Below are 22,343 nucleotides of genomic sequence, written 5' to 3'. Positions count from 1 at the left end.
TCTTTTATTATATGGCAATTATATTGTACACACATTTTTCATTGTCGTTTTTTCTAATGTTTACTTATTTCTGAGAGAGAAAGAGAGCGTAAGCACACTCAGGGACAGAGAATCTGAAGTGGGCTCTGTGATCACAGCAGAAAGCCCCATGGGAGACTCGAACTCCCCAACCGCGAGATCATGATCTGAGCTGACGTCGGATGCTTAACCGACGGAGTCCCCCAGGCAGCCCTACGTTGCAGTTTTTAATATAATGTTTTAATGTAAGAATTTACCCTTGTAAATTTGTATTTGCTAATACAATGTATACACTACTTTAAAGGCCTCATCATAATCTATTAAGTTGAATATGCCCTAATTTTCTTCCACTGTTTTGCTGTTGGACATTTAGATTACTTCTGTTTTTGTATTACAAACAATTCAGCACACCTCATTTTTGTACAGTATTCAAAAATGAAATGATTGGGTTCAGGGGCTTGGACATACTAAAGGCTCTTGATACGTGTCAGTAAAAGATAATGCCCATTTCGATTCCACCAGCAATGGATAAGGGTGTCTTTCTCAGTCTACCGTCATCAACACTGAGTAGAATGGTGAAAAAAAACCCACTAATTTAATGAGGAAAACAAAACTACTTGAAGCATAAATCTCTACCCCCTTGCATTCTATATTCAATATTTTCCAAATATTTGTTCCCTTCTGAATGTCTTTATCATATGATGAGAATTTTTAATATTACTGTATCTTCCTCAGGGATATTGCAAATCCACTGGGGTATCTCTCAAACATACTGTGGAGTTTATACCAAAAGGTCAGTAATGCTAGTTTATGAATCATGTGGACTGTGTGACGACCCAAGGAATAAATGATCAGAAAGAAGTAAAGGATATTCAGCTCCAAGTGAAAGAAACGAAGCCTTAAGTTGTCTCAGAAAAAAACAAAGCAAATGACACAGCATAATGAGGAGATGTGTTTTGATTTCAATTCCAAGGATAATTTTTTTTCTCACTCCCTGACAACAATCTCCCAAATTGGTCTGTGTTAAAGATAATAGCACAAAGTGACAAAAATCAGAGAGAACAATTTTTATAATGAAGCAAAGAACTAGGAAGCCAATTTGTTCCCAAGGAAAATAGGAGTGTTGTTCTTGAATCAATTTGACCACAAATGACAGTGGCTGGTAAGCAAGGTCTGGGCTCATTCTGAAAGTTTTGTTTCCTGTAGAAGTTCTTAAAATGCAACTACTATTACATCCTTATTTTTAGTGTTTGGATAAATCTATACAAGAAGTTGTTGAGAGGGGCGCCTGGGTGGTGCAGTCGGTTGAGCGTCCGACTTCAGCCAGGTCACCATCTCGCGGTCCGGGAGTTCGAGGCCCGCGTCGGGCTCTGGGCTGATGGCTCAGAGCCTGGAGCCTGTTTCCGATTCTGTGTCTCCCTCTCTCTCTGCCCCTCCCCCGTTCATGCTCTGTCTCTCTCTGTCCCAAAAATAAATAAACGTTGAAAAAAAAACAAAGAAGTTGTTGAGATCAATTTACATATATATATATATATATATATGTGACAGAGGGAATGATTCAGTAGTATCCGATTGGCTATATAATCTCTAAAATAAGTAATCCATCATTCATTCTATAATAAATTCATCTAAGGTTTGTTAATTTCCCAAAGTTAAAAATTCTAAACTGACAATAAAAATATATTTTAATGCAAAACATATGAAGCAAAAGAACGGATGATGAACTAACCAGCATCATAATTATAGCAATGACCATTAAAAGGGAATTTTCATTTAAAATTGAAATGTTTTTACTGTAATAAATAACCAAACAGAACACTAGGACATGAGACAAAAAAGAAGAAAGGTGAATTTACAGATTCTACCATTTTTACAGAGACTAGACACGATTTGGGTCCTCCCTGATGAACCCTACATTTCTAATCCAAATCGCTCATTTAGAACTACACCAGAGACAGGCTCAGGCGCCTGATAGTCATTTATTTCTGATGCAATTTGTTAATTTTTTTGCATAAATGTCTACCCTCGACTCTTAGCCCCTTAATTTTTTGTGGACCAGAATTCTTATCATTATAGTCATTCATGGCTCCATATGCATATGGTATAGCCACTGGATAAACAGCTTGAAATTAAACCAATGCAACAAAAATGAGATTAATTTACATAGGAAGGGAAAAAGCACATCATGGCCAGTGGGCAGTGAAAAATGGGTCTAAATGTGGCCTCACCAAAGTGCTCACCTCTGCAATGTCACAGAGCTATCAACCATTTCATTGAGATTTCGCACACACACACACACACACACACACGCGCACGCGCGCGCACACACACACACACACACACACACACGTGCACGCACACACACACGCACACGCACACGCACTGAATGTGTTCTTCATAGATTTTGACATATACAGCGGTTTTAAATCTCACTGCTTGACTGTGAATCTACTGGAAGAATATCCAAAATAAAACAAATCACTTCTAGACCAAGAGGTGAACTTCAGATTGCCCCAGGAGTAGAGGAACCAATGAACAACATGGAGGGAGGCACAGTGTCCACGATGCCATCCCCCAGCATGACACCAGCTTTTGCCAGGTAAAATCTGTATTTAGTCTCCGTAATCTCTTGTAAACTATTTTTTTTTCCTGTTTCAAGAAACTGGACAGGCTTTAAAAGCTGTTACTAGTCAGAAATTTTTCAGACATGATTCAAGTCACAGTGGCCTTAAATGCTTCACATGATGAATTTAGCTGTGTCTGTTGTGTGGCAATGAGGAGTTACACAGCTTGTTAGTACATCAGAAAAACAAACTCTTCTGAGGCATCCTTCAAAATGTAAAAAAAAAGACTGTCAGCCCACAGGTCATACATCTGAGGTGCTTTGACCCAGGCATACTTCTCTACCACATTGGGCCTTCGAGAAATTTCTAGAAGCAAAGACCTGCCACATGTATCACGGATTTTTTCCCTAAACGAGTTCCTATGATGAACTTGAAGAAAACAGGGAACAAGCTCCACTTTTTCATCTCCTTTGATTTCAGACAATATTATTACAATCCTAAGACTCCCAGAAATGTCCCCACATGACATTACACAAGATTAAAACAGAAAAATTCCCAACTTCTCCTCAGGATCCTCTTTCTGCCAACTTTGATTAAACAAGTGTGGGTGTGTTCTATCTGTGCTAGACGCACTGAATGTGGTCCCCACCCTTCTTTAAAAAACTAATGGAGCAAATTTACATTAGTTTTTTGGATATCTTTCAAGGTATCCCTTCTACAAATGGTTCTTTATTTTCTGGCGTCCTTCTTTTGAGACTCAGGGAGTTGTCACGCGATGTTGACACGAAAATGATGCAAGATTCAGGTCAATGGGGTCACCTGAGCCTCCTGCCTCCTCTTTAGGTGGCTCGAAATGTAAAATGGAAATTTAAACTATAGTCTTATAAACCATTTGCTGCCCCATTTATGGCTCATTTTTCAATATCTGACTATTCCTTGAGACAATCCAGTATAAATGAAACAGCACAGCATTCAATCGGCAGACTGGCTCTCAAGGCAAGGTTCTTCCATTTATCAGTGATATGATCCCGAGGCAGTATAGAACTCACTTAACATCACTACTGTTTGAGGAAAGCAGTGTGCCATTCAATTGGAACTGGTAACAGACCCATACACACAACTTGGGGTGGATGTGGGGTTGAAAGGCTGTGATTGCAGGTTTTATTGCTATTAGCTGTTGAGTAAAGGTGGCGATTTTTCTGATCCACCAAGAAGAGGAAAAGAGAAAAATTGAAAAGAAACAAGATCGTGCAAGAGCTAGTATTTCCTGCTGTGTGGAGATGAATACATGAAGAATAGTACGAATAGCGTATTTTGATGACTGCTAGAGTCTCAATGCTTTGAATTTCAATGATGCCACAACCTCTTGGGGATCAAACCCGAATTCTTCACCTAAACCGACCTAAATTCTACATGCCACTGCAAGAGGGCTCTGTCCCGGGCCCTCCGCACACCTTGTGGGATCTTTTTGGCTCATGGCACACCCTGTCCGAGAGTGCCCTGTGATGCCTCTTCCCAACCTGAGTACCATCTGGGGTCCCCCTGTTTTCCAGAAAAAGAATGCCCCAACACTCTCTGGATCCCTTCTCTTTCAAATTCCTGAAGTCTCACCTGCACCATGCATTTGGCTGCTTTGGAACATTGTCCTGTTCTGTTACTCAACCCACAGAGATGTGCGTGTCTCCTACATGCCGGGCTCCGGTACTCCAAATGGAGTTGAAGGTATTGGCCACAGACTAGGCTGGTCACGAACACGGGTGTGGCACTGTGGTGCCGTGGCAGGTATGCGAGCCAAATGCTGTGTGACACCCGCCCAGATACACAATTGTGATATCCGGCCACACCACACTCTTCTACTCCTTATTGCTATCACCTCCTGGCCTGCTAGTTCCTCCTCTTTGCTCAATGAGATTGTGTCACCTGGATCGCCATCATACTTCTGCCATCAACCTGGTCACCTTGGAATCCATGTGCACCTACCTGCCTTCTAGTCCCGTGGCTTCCTCAGCTAGACCTCAACCTCCTATGCCCATGTTCACCTCCCGATGGATCCACTTCAGAGACCACTAATTCAAACATCTTTTCCGGTACACAAAATTTTCTCTGCTAAATACCCCCATGGTCACAGTTCTTCAACTTTACCAGGCACTTCTAGCTGACTGACCTCTTCGTTCTCTTCCCACCATCTACAGCTCCTTTCTGACTTTCCTTCTTCACCATCCAGATTAGTCTATCGTTTTAATTTCTACATTTTAAATATCTTGAACTCCGTATCCTTGCATCTGTCCCAAAGTTCTGAAACGCGCCCCCCCCCCGCCCCCAATCCAGGAAGAGCCCGGCCGTCTACTTTCCTCATGTCTACATATGTGAGGCTGAGCACGGCTGGAGCAAAACACACAATGATCCCGTTGGTTGGAAGTACACAAATCAATGATTAGAACCCAGCTCCAAAGCCTGGGTCTCCAACTTCTGTTGCACATAACCTCTTCCGACAGGCAACTCTCTTGGTATCAGCACTTGACCTTAACCCAACTTTACCGAGAAAGGGAAGGCGCAGGATGTACCTCTTTGCATCATCCACTCTCAATCGTAGGCTCACGTACAACTAAAGCCTCCTCCTTCTCTTTGTTGCCACAGAGCTTCTCCTCCTCCTGCCAAGGAGCTGCTATATGGAGACTCGGATGGATTCCTTGCTCTGAAAGTCACACGCAGAACCCGGGCAGCACCCACCCTGGGTAATGAGTGCTCAACAAACCCCATTTTCTTCAGTTGGTATCTCTGGTATCTACAGCTCAGAGACAGATTCCCTGGGGATCGATCCCAAGGGCGCTTGGCAGTCATCCGCAGTAACTAGCTTTACGGGAAAATGCTGGGACTTGATACGTTAAAGGATGGAGGTGAACAAACGAAGCAGGAAGAAAGAAGGAAAAGATGAGGGGGGCAGGGGCTCCTGTGTGTGTTCTTGGGACGGGCCAGACCCCATCTTGCTCACGGCGGGAGGCATTATGAAGGACGCAATGAATACGAATGTGCCTTGCAGATGCTGGGATCAGCAAAGATTTAAGAATTCCAAAGGACAAACGCCAGACCCTGGCTCATCAGGCTTACCGGTTTCCAAATACTCAATGTATCAAACAAATGCTCTGCCAGTCACTGAGGGAAGAATAAAAACACGTGTCCCCGTGAGACTCCACGCTAGCCATTTCCCTCACGTGGAGACCATCATCCCCACCCCACTTTCACGTTAGCATTGCTTTTTCATCTTTTACCATCCTGCCCTTATTTCTTGTTTCCTGGGAAGCTTTCTCCAAACCCTAGAGCTGGCGGCCCCGTGCTCTGGGCCCCCTCGGCCAAAGGGGTGACTGGTCGGGCCGGACAAGAAGCGTCGCCCTCCCTCGTTCTCTCTGTGAAGGGCGCGTGGTGTCCCGTGCACCTGGGCCATCTCTCGACTGCACGCGGTCAGGACTCCCGTCCTGCCCAGCCGGCCTCTGCTGCTCCCACCCGGCTGAAGGAAGACGGGGCCACCAGTGGGCCCCTGACGAGCCCACTCGGCCACTCACCTGGCCTGCTGGCAGACGCAGCAGATCCACACCTTCTCGTGCTTCTGGTAGGAGCAGCAGCTCTTGCAGACGTTGAACTGACAGTCGGCACACCGGCGCTTGGTGTTGACCAGGAAGGTGAAGGGCGAACAGCAGCGCATGCAGCAGTGGTCCACGAACTTCTGGTGCTTCGAGAGGATGCTGCACTTGCTGCCTTCCTCGGCCAGCTTCTGCTTCATCTCGCTGGGCCAGCAGGTGGGGGGGGGGGGGGGGAAGAGAAACAGCGCATCCGGTCAGGACGCTCTCTCTGTAAAGCACCCCCCCGCCCTGGGCCCCCCCCACGGGCCGCGCCGCCCCGGACGACCTGCCCTCCAAACGACAAACTCCAAGAGACCAACTGCTTGACGCGATATCCAGAGAGGAGCCCTACTGGTGGATTAATTCTTGCGCACTTCTGCGAGTCGCATTTTCTACGAGAAAGCCCAAGAGCCTCATTACTTCTATTTCAGACAATAGGTTGAGATACAAATTATCATAAAACTAAGCACATCCTTGAAAAATAAAACCTTTCACTTAATTAATGCCTTTCTAAAGGAGCAGGAGATCATCCATGCTAAAACATTAATTCTCACAACAGCCCTGCTGGGAATACGATAAATGCAGCCCCGGTCCTCTTTAACCTCCCCTGAAACTAACGCACCCAGGGATTTTAAAAGCTTTCAAATCGATGTAAGTCAATAAAGCTTCCCCGGGTGATGGGCAAATCCCAAGCACTGCTGATTCAGAACTGGATCAAAGACAATCCTTTCTTCCAAAGAGCTCACGGTCACACTGGGCACACGGCCAGCCGTATGAATGCAAAACACCACGCTGCCTGCCTTTCTGTCTACACTCAGGGAGAAGGAAAGAGAAGCTCGGAGAGGCAAGGATGCCCCCAAACAGGCCGAGTTACCTACGGAAAAACTGACCGCAAGTAGCCAAGTTACTGTGACCTGGCAAATTTGAGTGGTTTTCCTGCCACAAAAGTGGATGCCCACAAACAGTAACAGGAAAGTACCTCATTTTTCCACCCTCAGTCTGTGATGGTGCAGTTCATTCCAGATAAATCTACGATGTATGTGGCAAATACTTTCTCCCGTCTTGCACTTGTCTTTTCTACATGCCATATGGTATCTTTCATCATTTAGAAGTACTTCCTTTTTCTATAAACCTCTCAGTCATACAGCCCCTGCAGTGGGTTGAATGGTGGCCCCAAAAAGGTATGTCCGTGCTCCCACCACCATAGCCTGAAATGTGCCTTATTTGGGGAAAAGGGTGATGTAATCAAGTGAACAGTCTTGAGGTGTGATCATCCTGGATTACCCTGGTGGGCCCCGAATCCAATGAGAAGTGTCTTTATAGGAGACACACAATGGAGAAGACAATGAGAAGATGGGGCTCAAGTCCTCAACCGTCTTGGCCCGTAGGCTGCCTCCCCAGGCCCACCACCAGCCATGATGCTGTCCCATCTCTGCACATCCAGGCTTCCTCCTGACCCCTTTCTTTCCAGGGGCCCCCGTGGCCCACCCGACCAGAAGCAAATTCTCAAAATCCATGGCCTAAATGGTGAACAATGGCTGCGTGGATAGGAGTTGCCCTTGCCTGACACATGAGGGATGGGAGTAAATTAACCAGGACACAGGTAAGCAGAAAGGACAAATATTAGAATTACCTGTATTCTACTACTCAGAGCTATTTTAGGTATCTACCCTCTCTCACCCTTCTTCTTCTTCTCCCCAATCCCCTCTCTTTCTGTTGCCTCTCTCTCCCTCCCCTGCCTTCTTACTTTAAAATGGTATTATATATACTGTTTTGATCTTGAAGCCTAGGAAATGGTCTGTTTCGATTTTCAAGAATGCTGGCATAAAGAGGTTCACAGATTTCTCTCACGACTTTAAGACCACCACTATATTTGTAATCATGTCTCCTTTTCTTCCAAATATTGCTTAGTTGACCCTAAGCTTTTTTGCCCTTTGCTCAGTAAGTTGTGAGGTCTATTTATTTTATTAATTTAAATGAAGGACTAGCATTTGGTTGCTGGTCTATGTTGCTTACTTATTTTCTGCCGCAATAAAGTCTAGTCTCACCTTTACCACTTCTCCCTTCTACTGGTTTTGAGTTTGCTCTATTCTTTTCTTCTTCAATTGAAGTATAATTAAAATACAATGTTATGTTAGTTTCAGGTGCACAATATAGTGATTCAACAATTCTATACATTAATCACTGCTTATCATGTAAGTGTGCTCTTAATCTCCTTCACCCATTCCCCACCCCCCAACCCCCACCCCGCCACCTTCCTTCTGGTCAGTTTGTTCACTATAGTTAAGAGTCTGTTTTTTGTTTCTCTTTTTTCTTTGTTTGTTTTTTAAATTCTACATATAAGTGAAATCATATGTTACTTGTTTTTCTGAATGACTTACTTCAGTCACCATTACACCTTCTAGATCCATCTATGTTGTTGCATATGGCAAGATCTCATTCTTTTTTATGGCTGAGTAATATTCCATTGTATGTAAATACCACATCTTCTTTATCCATTCATCTATCAATGGACACTTGGGTTGCTTCCATATCTTGGCTATTATAAATAATGCTGCAACAAACACAAGGGGGCGTGTATCTTTTCAAATTAGTGTTTTTGTTTTCTTTGGGTAAATACTCAGTAGTGGGATTACTGGGACATAGGGTATTTCTATTTGTAGGTTTCTGAGGAAGCTTTATACTGTTTTCAACAGTGGCTGCTCCAGTTTGCAATTCCATCAACAGTGTACGAGGGTTCCTTTCTCTGCACATCCTCACCAACACTTGTTACTTCTTGTCTTTTTGATTCCAGCCATTTTGACAGGTGTAAGATGATATCTCATGGTTTTGATTTGCATTTTCTTGATGATTACTGATGTTGAGCATCCTTTCGTGTGTCTGTTGGCCACATGTATGCCTTCTTTGGAAAAGTGTCTATTCAGGTTTCTGCCCATTTTTATGGGCAGAAATAGATTTTGTATTATTTGTTTTGGGGAGTGTGTTGTTAACTTCTTTCTGTATTTTGGATATTAACCCTTTGTTGGACATATCTATCATTTGTTAATATCTTCTCATAATTCAGTAGGCTGCCTTTTTGTTTTATTGATGACTTCCTTTGCTATGCAGAAGTTTTTTTTTTTTTTTATTTTGGTGTAGTCCCAATAGTTTAATTTTGCTTTTGGTTCCATTGCCTTAGGAGACATATCTAGAAAAAAGGTTCTATGGCCAATATCAAAGAAATTATTGCCTGTGGTCTCTTCTAAGAATTTTACGATTTCAGGTCTCACATTTAGATCTTTAATCCATTTCGAGTTTATGTTTGTATACAGCATAAGAAAATGGTACAGTTTCATTCTTTTGCATGTAGCTGTCCAGTTTTCTCAGCTTCATTTATTGAAGATACTGTCTTTTCTGCATTGCATATTCTTACCTCTTTTGTTGTAGATTAACTGACCATATAAGTGTGGGCTCATTTCTGGACTTTCTATTCTGTTCCACTGATCTATGGGTCTATTTTTGTGCCAGTACGCTACTATTTTGGTTACTACAGCTTTGTCTTGAAATCTGCGATTGTGATACTTCTAGCTTTACAAGACAAGACTGCTCTGGCTATTTTGGGGTCTTTGGGGGTTCCATACAAATTTTGGGAGTATGTGTTCCAGTTCTGTGAAAGATGTTGTTGGTATTTTGGTAGGAATTGCATTAGACCTGTAGATTTCTTTGGGTAGTATGGATATTTTAGCAATATTGATTCTTCCAATCCATGAGCATGGAATATTTTTGCATTTGTGTTGCCTTCAACTTCTTTCATCAATGTTTTGTAGTTCTCACCTCCTTGGTTAAGTTTATTCTCAGATATTTTATTATTTTTGGTACAATTTTAAGTGGGATTGTTTCTTCTTATCCTGCTACTTCATTACTACTGTGTAGAGATGAAACAGATTTCTGTATATAATTTTGTATCCTGAGACTTTGCTGAATTCGTTTATTAGGTTTTTTTTTCAGTCTTCAGGATTTTCTGTATATAGTTTTTTCCCTAACTTCTAAAAAATAAACCTTAAAAAAGTAAAACACACTTACTTTTAATAATTTAACATATTTCCAAATATATGGATTTTGTTATTGATTTTTACCTTTACTTTTTTTTACATTTTTATCAGAGAAGAGGGTCTGGGAGAAGTGAATTCTCTGGTACTTGTTAAGACTTGCACGATAGCCTACTACAAACTCTATTTTTGTAAAGTCCATATGTGTTTGAAAAGAATATTTATTCTCTATCCATTGAGAATAAGACATTAAATTCTCCCATTATAATTGTGGATTTACCATTTCTCTTCAATTCTAGTTAATTTTTTATGTCATGTTTTTTAAGACTATCATGTGAAGTGCATCAAGTTTCATAAATGTTATGTACTTAATGAAATATTCCTTTTGTGATCACACACAACCCTCTTCATCCCTAATAATGCTTTTTGTCTTAAAGTCTGTCTTATATTTATAGTCTATATTAGTTATTTTGTTAATATTTTAGATTTTTTAAACTGATGGTGTGCCGGGGTATACCTTTTTATGCCTCTTCCCTTTCACCATATGTGTCATATTTCAGATTGGGATATTATAAGCAGAATGTAGCTGAATCTTCTACTTTCATACTGTATGAGAATCTCTTTTCCCATGAAAGTGTAAACCATTTATATTGAGATTACTAATACATTTGGATTTATTTCTACTGTTATATCTACTGTTAATTCCATCTAATGTTATTTGTTTCCTCTTTTTCTCCTTTTCTCCTTTCTATTACGTTGATTTTCTTCATTGTCTTTGCTTTCCCAAGCATGATCTGGCATTTTATGTTCTTTGTTACTTCTTTTAGTGGTTAACATGCATATTGGGATTAACACCTACTGATAACAGCTTTCCCCTCATCAACATTGTGTTAATTCCCTCTAATGGTCTATGTTATTATTGAGAGTGTTTTGGTTCGATCTTGGTTTGTAGCTGCAAAAATTATTCTTAATATTGTTCAGCCATAGTTTTAGCCACCCCCCGTGATGCGGTCTGCGACCTGCACTCAGACGAAAAGCCCTGAACACAGGAAATTCTGGGGCCATTTCCTTCCTCCAAGTGGCAACATCCCTCTCGTACCTCTTGGATTTGGTTGCAAATGGGGTGCTGTGCAGTAAATGGTTTTGTGTTGTGCCCAGAAAGTATACTTTTTATCTGCAAGAGGGTTGGTCCGATAGGAGATTACTTCGTCCATACCAGAGGCAGAATTCATTTACTATTTTTTAAGTTGACATTTGTATAGATTTATCCACATTTACAGATTTCTTTGTTCGTCATTGCTTCTTGTCTCTGATGTTTCCTCTCCTGTTAATTTTTTTTTAATTGCTGAACTTCTTGCAATTCTTCCCACAAGGAAAACGCTAGCAATCTTCATTTGCTGCAAGTGTCTATTTCATCCTTAAAGTGGAATGATGTTTTAAATGGGTATGGAATCCTAAGTTGACAGTTCTTTTCCAAAAGCACCAGATAATATTAAAAGAATTAGTCCTTTTTTTTTTCTGACATCAAAAGTTGTAATATGAAGTTTGTTAGTCTGATTATTCCTTTGTAGGAAATCTCATTTTTCTCACTGGTTACTTTTGAGAGTTTTTGTTTTGTTGTTGTTGTTGTTGTTGTTGTTGTTATTGTTGCTGTTGTTTTGTTTTTGTCTTTGGTGTTCCATTTGGTGTTCACCATAAAGTGTCTAAAAGAGGATTTTTTTGCATTGTTCTGCTTGGAACTGTTGGTAATTTTTTTTAAGCTTTCATTCATTTTATAGTATTTTTTAAAATTTCCTTTGAGAGAGAGAGCACATGCATAAGTTGGGGGGGGTGCAGAAAGAGAGGGAGAGAGAGAGAATCCCAAGCAGGCTCCGCACTGTCAGCATGGAGCCTTACGTAGGGCTTGAGCCCATGAACCGTGAGATCATGACCTGAGCCGAAATCACAAGTCAAATGTGCAACTGACTGAGCCACCCAGGAGCCCCAAAGTTTTCACTAATTTTAAAGAATTTTCCAATTATAACTTTGAGTGTCGTCCCCTGCTCTATTTTCTCTAATCAGTCCTTCCGGAATTCTATGCCAAGCCTTCCCTGTTCTTCCATGCCTCCTAACCTTTCTGTCCTCTCTTTGTATTTCTGAGATACATTCAGGACACATATTTCAGTTCTAGCTTCTAGTTTAGAAATTCTTTCTTCATTCACGTTTTCTCCAGTGTTTAACTCTTTTGAAATGTTACTGACTTTAACTTTCATTTCCAGAAGTTGTATTGATTTTTTTCCCACTGAAGTTTGCCTGTCTTCTCTCTTTTGTGCAAGTCAATACGAGTTCTATTGATTTTTTAAAATCTTTTTAATTATTTTAAACATACTTCCTTTATACCCTCCTTCCTGATTCTTATATTATCTTAAATTCTGAGAAGGAGTGCTAATTCCTCTACTGGATGTGTCTATTAAGTCTTACTCAGGGTGAAGTCTCTGCTTTCACGGTTTATCACTTTGATTGAGGTCCTCGTCAGCCAAGCTCACTCCTCCTGTGGTGCACCTGTTCTGTGCAGGTGTCATGGCAGAGCGGCTATGCACCTGCTTTCACGAGGCATCACAGAGAGGTTATTGATTCCAGACCAGGTTCATATTCACTTCTCAGCTTGGAGAATCCTGTGCCACATGAATAATAAGATTCGGATTTTCAACCCCATGTGTACTGCAGGATTGGGACTTTGAGGCTTGATTTCTTAATGGAGAGTTATTTTCTTCCACCCAGGGGTCTAGGCAAAGGTCACCTGCTTTGTAGTTCCCCTAAGCCAGTGAGTAGAAATTTCCCGGGTGCCCCCCTCACTAAGAGTGAAACCCTCCAATGCTGAAGGTTATACATGTGTCTCATTTCCCTCTGCTTGTCCTCCAGAGGCTCAAGCCACATCTCCTGCCCCCGTACAGAAATTAACACTGCAGTCACTAGCCGTCAGAGCCCGTAGCCCCTTCCTTCCCTTCTGACTAGGCTGACCACTCTGGTTTTACTTCCCTCTTTACTTCCACCCTCTGGGAGTTTCCCTTTTTACTTTTCCCCGACTTCAAAAAAAATTCAGATATACTCCACATGCCATAACATTGACCCTATTAAACGGTTTGAGTGGTTTTTAGTGCGTTCACAAAGGTGTGTAACCATCAGTACTATCTAATTCCAGAACATTTTCCTCATCCTCGAAAGAAACCCCATACCAATCAAGCAGCCGCTCCCCACTGTTGGCCTCCCCACCCAGCCCCTGCCAACCACTCGTCTACTTTCTGTTTCTATGGATTTGCCTATTCTGGACATTTCATACACATGGAATCATTCCACATGGGGTCTTTTGTGTCTGGCTGCTTTCTTTGCACATGTTCAAGGTTCATTTATATTGTAGCATGTATCAGCACTTCATTCCTTTTTACTGCCAAAGAATATTCCATTTGCGGATGCACCATATTTTATTTACCCGTTCATACAACGGATGGTCATCTGGGCGGTTTCTACCTTTTGGCTATTACAAACAATGCTGCTGTGAACATTCATGTGCAAGTTTTTGTGTGAATCCATATTTGGAATGCCGGGGGTGGAATTGCTGGGTCGTATAGTAATGCTATGTTGAAGCCTCTAAGACAGCGGCCTCTCTTCCAAATCACTACATCATTTTACATCGCCACCAGCAATACATGAGGGTTCCAGTTTCTCCACATTCTCACCGACGATTGCTATTGTCTGTCTTTTTAATTATCGCCATCCTAGGGACAGTGAGGTGGTATCATATTGCGGTTTCCATTGCATTTTCCGAATGACGGATAACGTGGAACACTTTTTCATGTACTTGTTGGCCAGTGGTACATCTTCCTTGGAGAAAAGTTTATTCAAACCTTTTGCCCTCTTTAAAGTTAGACTATTGGGGCAGCACCTGGGTAGCTGTTGGTTGAGCATCTGATTCTCGGTTTCGGCTCAGGTCATGATCTCATGGTTCATGAGTTGAGCCCAGCGTCGGGCTCTGGGCTGACAGTGTGGAGCCAGGCGCTTGGGATTCTCTCTCTCTCTCTCTCTCTCTCTCTCTCTCCCCCTCTCTCTCTGCCCTTCCCCTGCTTGCACTCTCTGTCTCTCTCAAAAATAAATAAAACAAAAATAAATAAACCTTAAAAAATAAATTAATTAAAACAAAAGAAGATAAATTTATTTGGCTTTTTCTGTTGCTGTTTATAAGAGGTTTTTTTTTTATGTATTCTGGACATAAGTCCCTTACCAGACACATGATTTGCAAATATCTTCTCTTTCTCATATTAAATCTTGTATTTTATTAGTGTTTTTTGGACAAAGAAGGATTGCACTAGCTTATCCTACCTTGCTACTAGAGCTGGAAATTTATGTACAGTTTTATAACTTCATTTTTCACTTAACAGCAATGTATCATAAACATCTTTCCATAACAACTCAGGAGTGTTTGCAGGACAATTTTCAGGTGTCCTAAGCTGGCTTAAACACCTGCCAGGATATGAGCAGGACTAACTGGTCTGCATAACAGTGCCCAATACTTCTTTGTTGCTTAAATACTGGGGAGATGGGGGAGGCTGAATCCAGAATTAGAAGGGGATGCTACATCAGGCCAGCTGATCAGTTATACTTGGCTGGCCAAAGTATTTACAGGGAAACAAGTAGAGGTTTTTTGGTTTTTTTTCCCTTAAGGCATGAAGAGTTTGTTCTCTAGGCTCTCAGATTTAGAGCAGAAGCTAAGTCATTGACAGCTCTGACATCTGTAAACAACATAAGAACAGTCTCAGCAATTGACCAGCTTCTATTGATATTTCAGAGACACTAAATTAAATGGGATGAAACATCCAGGAAGGAAACTCTTTGGGGATCAAAAGAGCTCTGTGAAGTCAATCCACAGGATCACTTGAGCTTGATGAGTTTTGTTTCCTGATACACAGGGCTGCAAACTCCAATGGCATTTTAAAAGTGAGTATCTAATAAGAAAACTGTACCAAACCCTCCAGAATTTGTTCTAAGCAAATGGAGTGTCTTGAACCAGAGGCTGAGTGGAGGAGTAGCATGCCCTTTTCTGGAACCATCTCTCATTTATCGCATTCTATGCCCTGTAGTACCTCAAGGAGAAAGACATCGAACATAATTATACAGGAGAACTTGCAGCAGCTGGTTGCAGAATCAACCAAGAATCATGCAAGACCAGGTACCTGCTTTGACATGTCCTGGGAAGCACCAGGCCCCAAATGGTTAGCCGTGTGGGAAAGAGGGATGGGTCAGAAGCTAGAGGGCATAGCTGAGCTCAGCCACTTACCAACAGCCCCATCCTTTTGGAGTGGCAGTAACAATTTCTACTTTCTAGAGTTGCCTCAAGATTTTAAATGAGCAAAGCAACAATAAGGAAATACTAGTTATTCATTTGGATTAGCAAGAAACCCAGTGGGGTCTGAGTATCTGTAACACTGAGTCACCTCGTTTGTATGTCAGGAAGGTTTTTGTGCTCATATCTGGACAAGAATGCTCAGCACTCACTTGTTGCTCGAGTACAGGGAACAGTGGGTGCAAAGTGACATCTCGTGGTTTTGAGTTGCCTGTTCCAAATGACTAAGGATGTTGACCGTGGTTAGTCTGGTTTTTAGCAATGGCATCCAACATCTGGTGTAGCCCCCTCCCAACTACAACGTACATCTGAAAAGCTTAGCAACATTTTATGGTTTCTCTGTCCACTGCCACGCAAACTCTGATTGGTTGGTAGACGGTGAAGCACCATGTGTTGAGAGGAGGCACACAGGCTCAATGGAGCTAGAGAGTCATGATAAGTTAGCCGTGTCTGTCACAGGTGTAGCAGGGAGAAGGGATGGCATATGTCACTTGCTTTCTATCAAAGGGACAGAGTTCCGATCCATAGCTATGAGCTGTCACTTCATGGTCACAGACACTATTGCTTAGCTTGCCAATTATTCACTCAATTCACACTTATTGAGCACCTACTATTCCAGGCACTAGGAATAGAAAGAAAACAAGACATTGTGCCTCACTTCATGAAACACGTCCTGTAAAAAAAATTGGTACACATCACATACCGTCATTTCCATAAAAGAGAAATAATAGCACACCTAGTATATAAAAACAGTTGCCTTAGTCCCCTCTCCCAGGTATAGGCTGTTGGAACTATGCCTCTTTCTTGCTTTTTCATGGCCTCCTCCAGGTAGCAAAGGGGGCTGGAAGCCTGGAAACTACATCTCCTAGACCCTCTTGCCTGCTGGTGTTGGTTGGACTCTGCCAATGGGAGGCATTTGTGTGAGACCGGAAGGTGGGAGGGAGACGCCATTTTTCTGTTTTATGTTACAGTAGAGGCAGGTGACCGTCGGTGAATGTGGCTTCTTGGTCTCCTTTTTGCAGTGGGTGCTCCTTCAGCAGCAAGGTGACAGCAGCAGTGACTCCATCAAGCGCAGGCCTGCGGGATCTGAGTTGTACTTTTTCTTTTTTTTCTCCACCCAGCCCTCCAGGCAGAAGCAGCGCCTATGGTGACTGATCTCTGGGGAACATCGCTTTCTTCCTGTTGCTCTATGATCTCTTCCAATACTTTTGTAGCCAATCCTGAATTTAAAAGCCTCTGTATGAAATATTAAGAGGGCTTCTGTTTCGATGGGACCCTCACTGACACATCTGCGGACAGTGGAAGCCGCACACTGTCATATCCAGAGAGTTTTTTGAAGTCCCCCTTCCATCTGACCTTCTTGACATCGGCTCTCTTGACCACTCTGCTCTCTGGCTACGGATCTCCTCTCCAGATTAATTCACGTTTCATTACGTCTTCCTCAGAGGTTTCTCCTTTCGCATCATCTTCTTCTACATTCCCCCTTTGAGAAATGGAGCCCCATGTGCATCACAGATGACGCTCATGTGCTGGTAGTTCTCACACGTTTGGTCCCCTCTGGTCTCCTAAGCTTCAGATTAGGGTTTGGAGCAGCCAAGATCTCCAGGTTGTCACCTTAGGTGAGACTGAACTCCGACTCTCTGAAATTATAGTTGTTACTTCCATCCCCAGATATCTCCCCAAAGAGCACCAACTTCTATCCCGAGGCCCCTCTGGAATCCTCAGAGCCATCCCCGACTCTTCCTTACTTTTGTTCGTAATTGCACCCCAAATCTTACCGATTTTGCCACTACAATACCCCTTAAACGCACTTCCCCTTAGCTTGGGCCCTCAGCCTCAGCAGCCCGCACGGCCGCGTCAGACTCTATCTACTCCAAGCCCCCTGCAACAATACATAGTGACCAGCCCCGAAAACACACGTGGCTGCCCTTCACCACTACTTAGAGGGGCGTGATGATGACTTCCGACCGTATGGCACTCCCTTGAGCTGCAAAGACCAGTCTGTCCCCAGGCCGGCTCGTGCTCTCTCCCCTACGTGGGGTGTCTTTCCCCGCTACCTTCCCGGCACACTTCTTTTCCTTCCAGACCCACTTCAGGTGTCGCCTTCCCTTCTGCGTTTCCAGTTCTGACAGGCATGACTAGCACTTTGTGCCTCACTCTCTCAGGGCACTCACCACGCTGGATTTTAATCATTTGTTCATGTCCCTTCTACAGGACAATGAGTTCCCCAGAGAGGAGGGCACTGGTGGCTTCCTTTCTCCCCGGCACGGAAGGCCTGGCCTGGATTGCATGTTTCAGTGTGTACTTTTTCTTTCCAAGCAAGTTCTGCCACCGGGCCGGAGATTACAGTCAAACAAGAGCACTGGCCAGCTGAATATAAAAACCTCCGGACAATCAATTGCTTAGGCTTCCACCGTTATGGAGAACCCGTATACAAAACAACCAAACACCTGACCAACTCTTACTCTGCATCTGTGAATTCTGATTATGCAGGTCAAGACGTTCTGCTTTCTGCTGCTTACAATTCACCGAAGAGAAAGCACCAGAGGAAAGTTAAAAGAACGCAAAACACATATAATGAGGGAACGGATAGGATTCTTCTTTTTTATTTCTGAATAAGAGAGAGTATTTCAGTATCTGGAAGGTTCTTACTCATCATTCAAATATATGCAAATAAAAGTTTCTCTGTGGTTGAGCACAGGCATCGCTTCTGGAGCTAGTCAAAGCTGCAGGCCATCGCATCCACAGAAACAGACACTTTTTCCTGAGAGATTTTTCTTCTTGCTGTTCAGCTAGTTGATATAGATCTGACCTTGAGCAAGAAAACTCTCCCATGAGAAGTGGAACTGTCATCACTCTCCAGGCTGTTGTGAATGAAACAGAAATGTTCCAGACTTCGTTCTCTCTCAGTTACCTGGGCTGGACACAGGCTCAGAAAGTCTCTACATTGCGGACCATCACACGTATTCTGACATTTAATGCATCGTGCACTGTATGTGAACACCTATTTCAATTCTATGAATATTTGATTTCTCCATCTAGAAGAAGTCACTGTTTAGGTCAGCTTGCAGAGAGATGCCAAATTTCACTGGTGATGCGGCGTAGATGTGAAGGCGCTTACCCCCCTAATGCTCATGCACAGCTGAGTCTCCTGACCTGGGTCTCCCCTTTCATACTACATAGTGAACTACCTTCTCCAAATCTGAATACAAAAAGGAAACTATTGGGAAACTTACAGAAACATGTTGTAAAGCCTCTTACAATATTATATTTCTTAGACCCAAATGTAAGACAGGAAGCCATCAAAATCCTAGAGGAGAGAACAGGCAGAAACCTCTTTGACCTCGGCTGCAAGAACTTTTTACTTGACATATCTCCAGAGGCAAGGGAAACAAAAGCAAAAATGGACTACTGGCACTTTATCAAAACAAAAAGCTTCTGCACGGCAAAGGAAACAATCAGCAAAACTGAAAGGTAACCTACTATAGAATGTGAGACGATATTTGCAAATGACATACCAGACAAAGGGTTAGTATCCAAAATCTATAAAGAACTTATCAAACTCAACACCCAAAAAACAAATAATCCAGTGAAGAAATGAGCAAAAGACATGAATAGACGCTTCTCCAAAGAAGACATCTAGATGGCTAACAGACACATGAAAAGATGCTCAACATCAGTCATCATCAGGGAAATACAAATCAAAACTACAATGAGATACCACCTCACACCTGTCAGAATGGCAAACATTAACAATTCAGGCAACAACAGATGTTGGCGAGGATGCGGAGAAAGAGGATCTCTTTTGCACTGTTGGTGGCAATGAAAACTGGTGCAGCCACTCTGGAAGACAGTGAGGAGGTTCCTCAAAAAATTAAAAATGTAACCACCCAACAACCCATCAATCCAAAGGATACAAAAATGCTGATTTGAAGGGGTATATGCACCCCAATGTTTATAGCAGTGCTATTGACAATAGCCGAGGTATGGAAAGAGCCCAAATGTCCATCAACTGATGAATGGATAAAGATGTGGTATATATATATATATATATATATATATATATATATATACACACACACACACACACACACACACACACACACACACAATGGAATATTACTCAACAATGAAAAAGAATGAAATCTTGCCATCTGCAACAATGTGGATGAACTAGACTGTATTGTGCTAATAATAAGCAAAGTAAGTCCGTCAGAGAAAGACAAGTATCATATGGTTTCACTCAGATGTGGAATTTAAGGAATGAAACACATGAACACAGGGGAAGGGAAGCAAAAATAAGATAAAAACATAGAGGGAGACAAACCAAAGAGACTCAAATACAGAGAACAAACAGGGTGCTGGAGGGGAGGTGGATGGGGGAATGGGCTAAATGGGTGATGGGCATTAAGGAGGGCACTTGTTGGGATGAGCACTGTGTGTTATATGTTAGTGAGGAATCACTAAATTCTATTCTTAAAATCACTATTACACTATATGTTACCTAACTTGGACTTAAGTTAAAAAAATAAGATAAATATTATATTTCTTTGACATCTCCCATCCCAGAGCAAAAGGGAAGTCCAGACTTCCTTTCTTCAGTCACGCTTCCATAAAAGGAAAGGCAATCACCTTTGCGAAATGCCTGCTACGTGTGAGGCCTTTGGCAGAACTGATCCCTCCAAAACGTTTTTGAGGCCGAGAAGGAGGGGCCTCCACACTTCTCTCAGGCTGCTTGCTAGAGGGTGTTGGCAGGTGTCGTGTTCTGTACTTGGACGATGAGCAACCCGTGGACATGAGTGGAATCCTTTGCTCGCAGGGCATCTAGAAGCGTGGCTTGCCCACGTGAGCACTTGATGACAATGTGATGGTTACGATGGTGTCAGAGAGGATGTGTGCAGCCGGTTGCAGACCATGTACAAGTACCAAAACTACAAATCAGAAAAATCAGAGCGGCCCCGGGAAAGTAATTATTCTACATATAAAGTATATTATTTGATGTATTCTCAGCTTTTCCTGGATGCCTTTACCATACCTGCAACTGACACTCCACATCCAGAATGTGTGTGCTCAAGGAAAACCTTATCTTCTGGTACAACCCTTCTCATCCCACAGGCAGGTAAATAGGTGCAAACTAACACGTGCAAGGTCCCGTAGCTGGTCACCTGTCTGCTCGTGTCATTAATGACCACCCTTCACTTGAAATTTAATCACTGCCTGGTGGGACTGGTCACAAAACAGTTCGCCTTGGACCAAAGGCAACACCGGTTCAGAAAATTCAAAAGGTAGGGCGCCTGGGTGGCTCAGCTGGCTAAGCATCTCACTTCGGCTCAGGTCATGATCTCATGGTTGGTGAGTTCAAACCCCACGTTGGGCTCTGTGCTGACAACTCGGAGCCTGGAGCCTGCTTTGGATTCTGGGTCTCCCCCTTTCTCTGCCCCTCCTCCGCTTGTGTTCGTTCTCTCTTTTTCTCTCAGAAATAAATAGACGTTAAGAAAAAAAAAGAAAATTCAAAAGGTATAGGTAAAGAAGTACAAATTCTATTTTTAGAAATAAACTCAATTGAATAACTTAAACTGGTATAACTGTTGAAACTATCATGTCTCTAAAAGTTAAGTAATACTAGGTAAGGATAAATTGGTATTAAACGCAATTAAATATATGGATTCAAATACAAAAGGAACTTTAAAAAACATCTCAAAATATGTCAGTTCAAAACATGTCTCTATCACCTATTAGAGACACTAATTGTTGTGTTCACTAATCCCATATGAATGTTCAAAAAGGTTTTCTTGCCAAAATAGAGTATCTCTAACTAATCTGAACAATTTCTACCACTTATGCTAACTTACACTCTAAAAATATACTTTACACATGTCTCCAACAAAAAGGAAATTATTTAGTTCATTCCTCTTTATTCTTGGAAAATTCATTCTTCATTCATTCATTCATTCATTCATTCACCCAACATGGTTAAAGCTCCCATTCTGTGTCTGGCTCTCTGCCAGGTTGTGGGGACATCAAGTAAATCATAGCTCACAGCCTTGAAGAGGAGACAATACAAAGACCAGGGAGCTACAGAATAATGTCCGAGGTGCGACGGACAAGGGTATAAATTTCCAGGCAGCAGACGGGGAGAGATGGAGTTTGGTCTCATAGAAGCTGTGGGGCTTGAGCGAGGTCTGGAAGGATGCACAGGAGTTTGCCAGCAGGAGGATGCAGGGAGATCTCCCCCCAGCTTTACCGAGGTATAATTAACAAAACTGCAATATATTTGTAGTGTACAACATAATATTTGTAAGTATCCATTGTGAGGGGATTCTCAACCACTGAGTTAATTAACATGTCTAACACCTCATATGTTAACCTGTATTTTATTTTATTATTTCTATTTTTGGTGAGAACACTCGCGTTCCACTCTCACAGCCAATTTCAATTATGCACTGCATTATTATCAACTACAGTCACCTGGTTGTACATTAGAGCCTCAGAGTACAACCATTAATCTTATTACTAGAAGGCTGTATCCTTTACCAATCTCTCCCTATTTCCCCGACACTCAGCCCTTACTTTTCTATTCTCAGTTTCTACGAGTGGTCTTTTTTATGATTCCACATGTAATGATACCCTGTGGTATTTGGAAGAAGGTATTGTAGGTGGGGAGGCCACCTTCCACAAAACTGCAGGTACATAACTGAACAGAGTCTGAGAAGGAGGGAGTTGTTGGTTTGGTGTCTGG

General features: G+C 42.4%; 1 protein-coding gene across 2 annotated transcripts in view; it reads right to left on the bottom strand.

Moving 5' to 3' along the window:
* The window catches only part of MYRIP (myosin VIIA and Rab interacting protein), a 376,824-nt gene that overhangs the window by 216,988 nt on the left and 137,493 nt on the right, over positions 1-22,343 (bottom strand). For both annotated transcript variants that reach the window (XM_047875910.1, XM_047875911.1), the window contains exon 3: positions 6,143-6,364. In XM_047875910.1, coding sequence (XP_047731866.1) covers positions 6,143-6,364 — 222 coding nt within the window. The remainder of the gene's footprint in view (positions 1-6,142; positions 6,365-22,343) is intronic.

This window comes from Prionailurus viverrinus, chromosome C2, assembly GCF_022837055.1.
Source record: "Prionailurus viverrinus isolate Anna chromosome C2, UM_Priviv_1.0, whole genome shotgun sequence".
NCBI lineage: Eukaryota > Metazoa > Chordata > Mammalia > Carnivora > Felidae > Prionailurus > Prionailurus viverrinus.
Note: the sequence above shows the minus strand (reverse complement) of the source record. Positions and strands in the feature narration are given on the sequence as shown.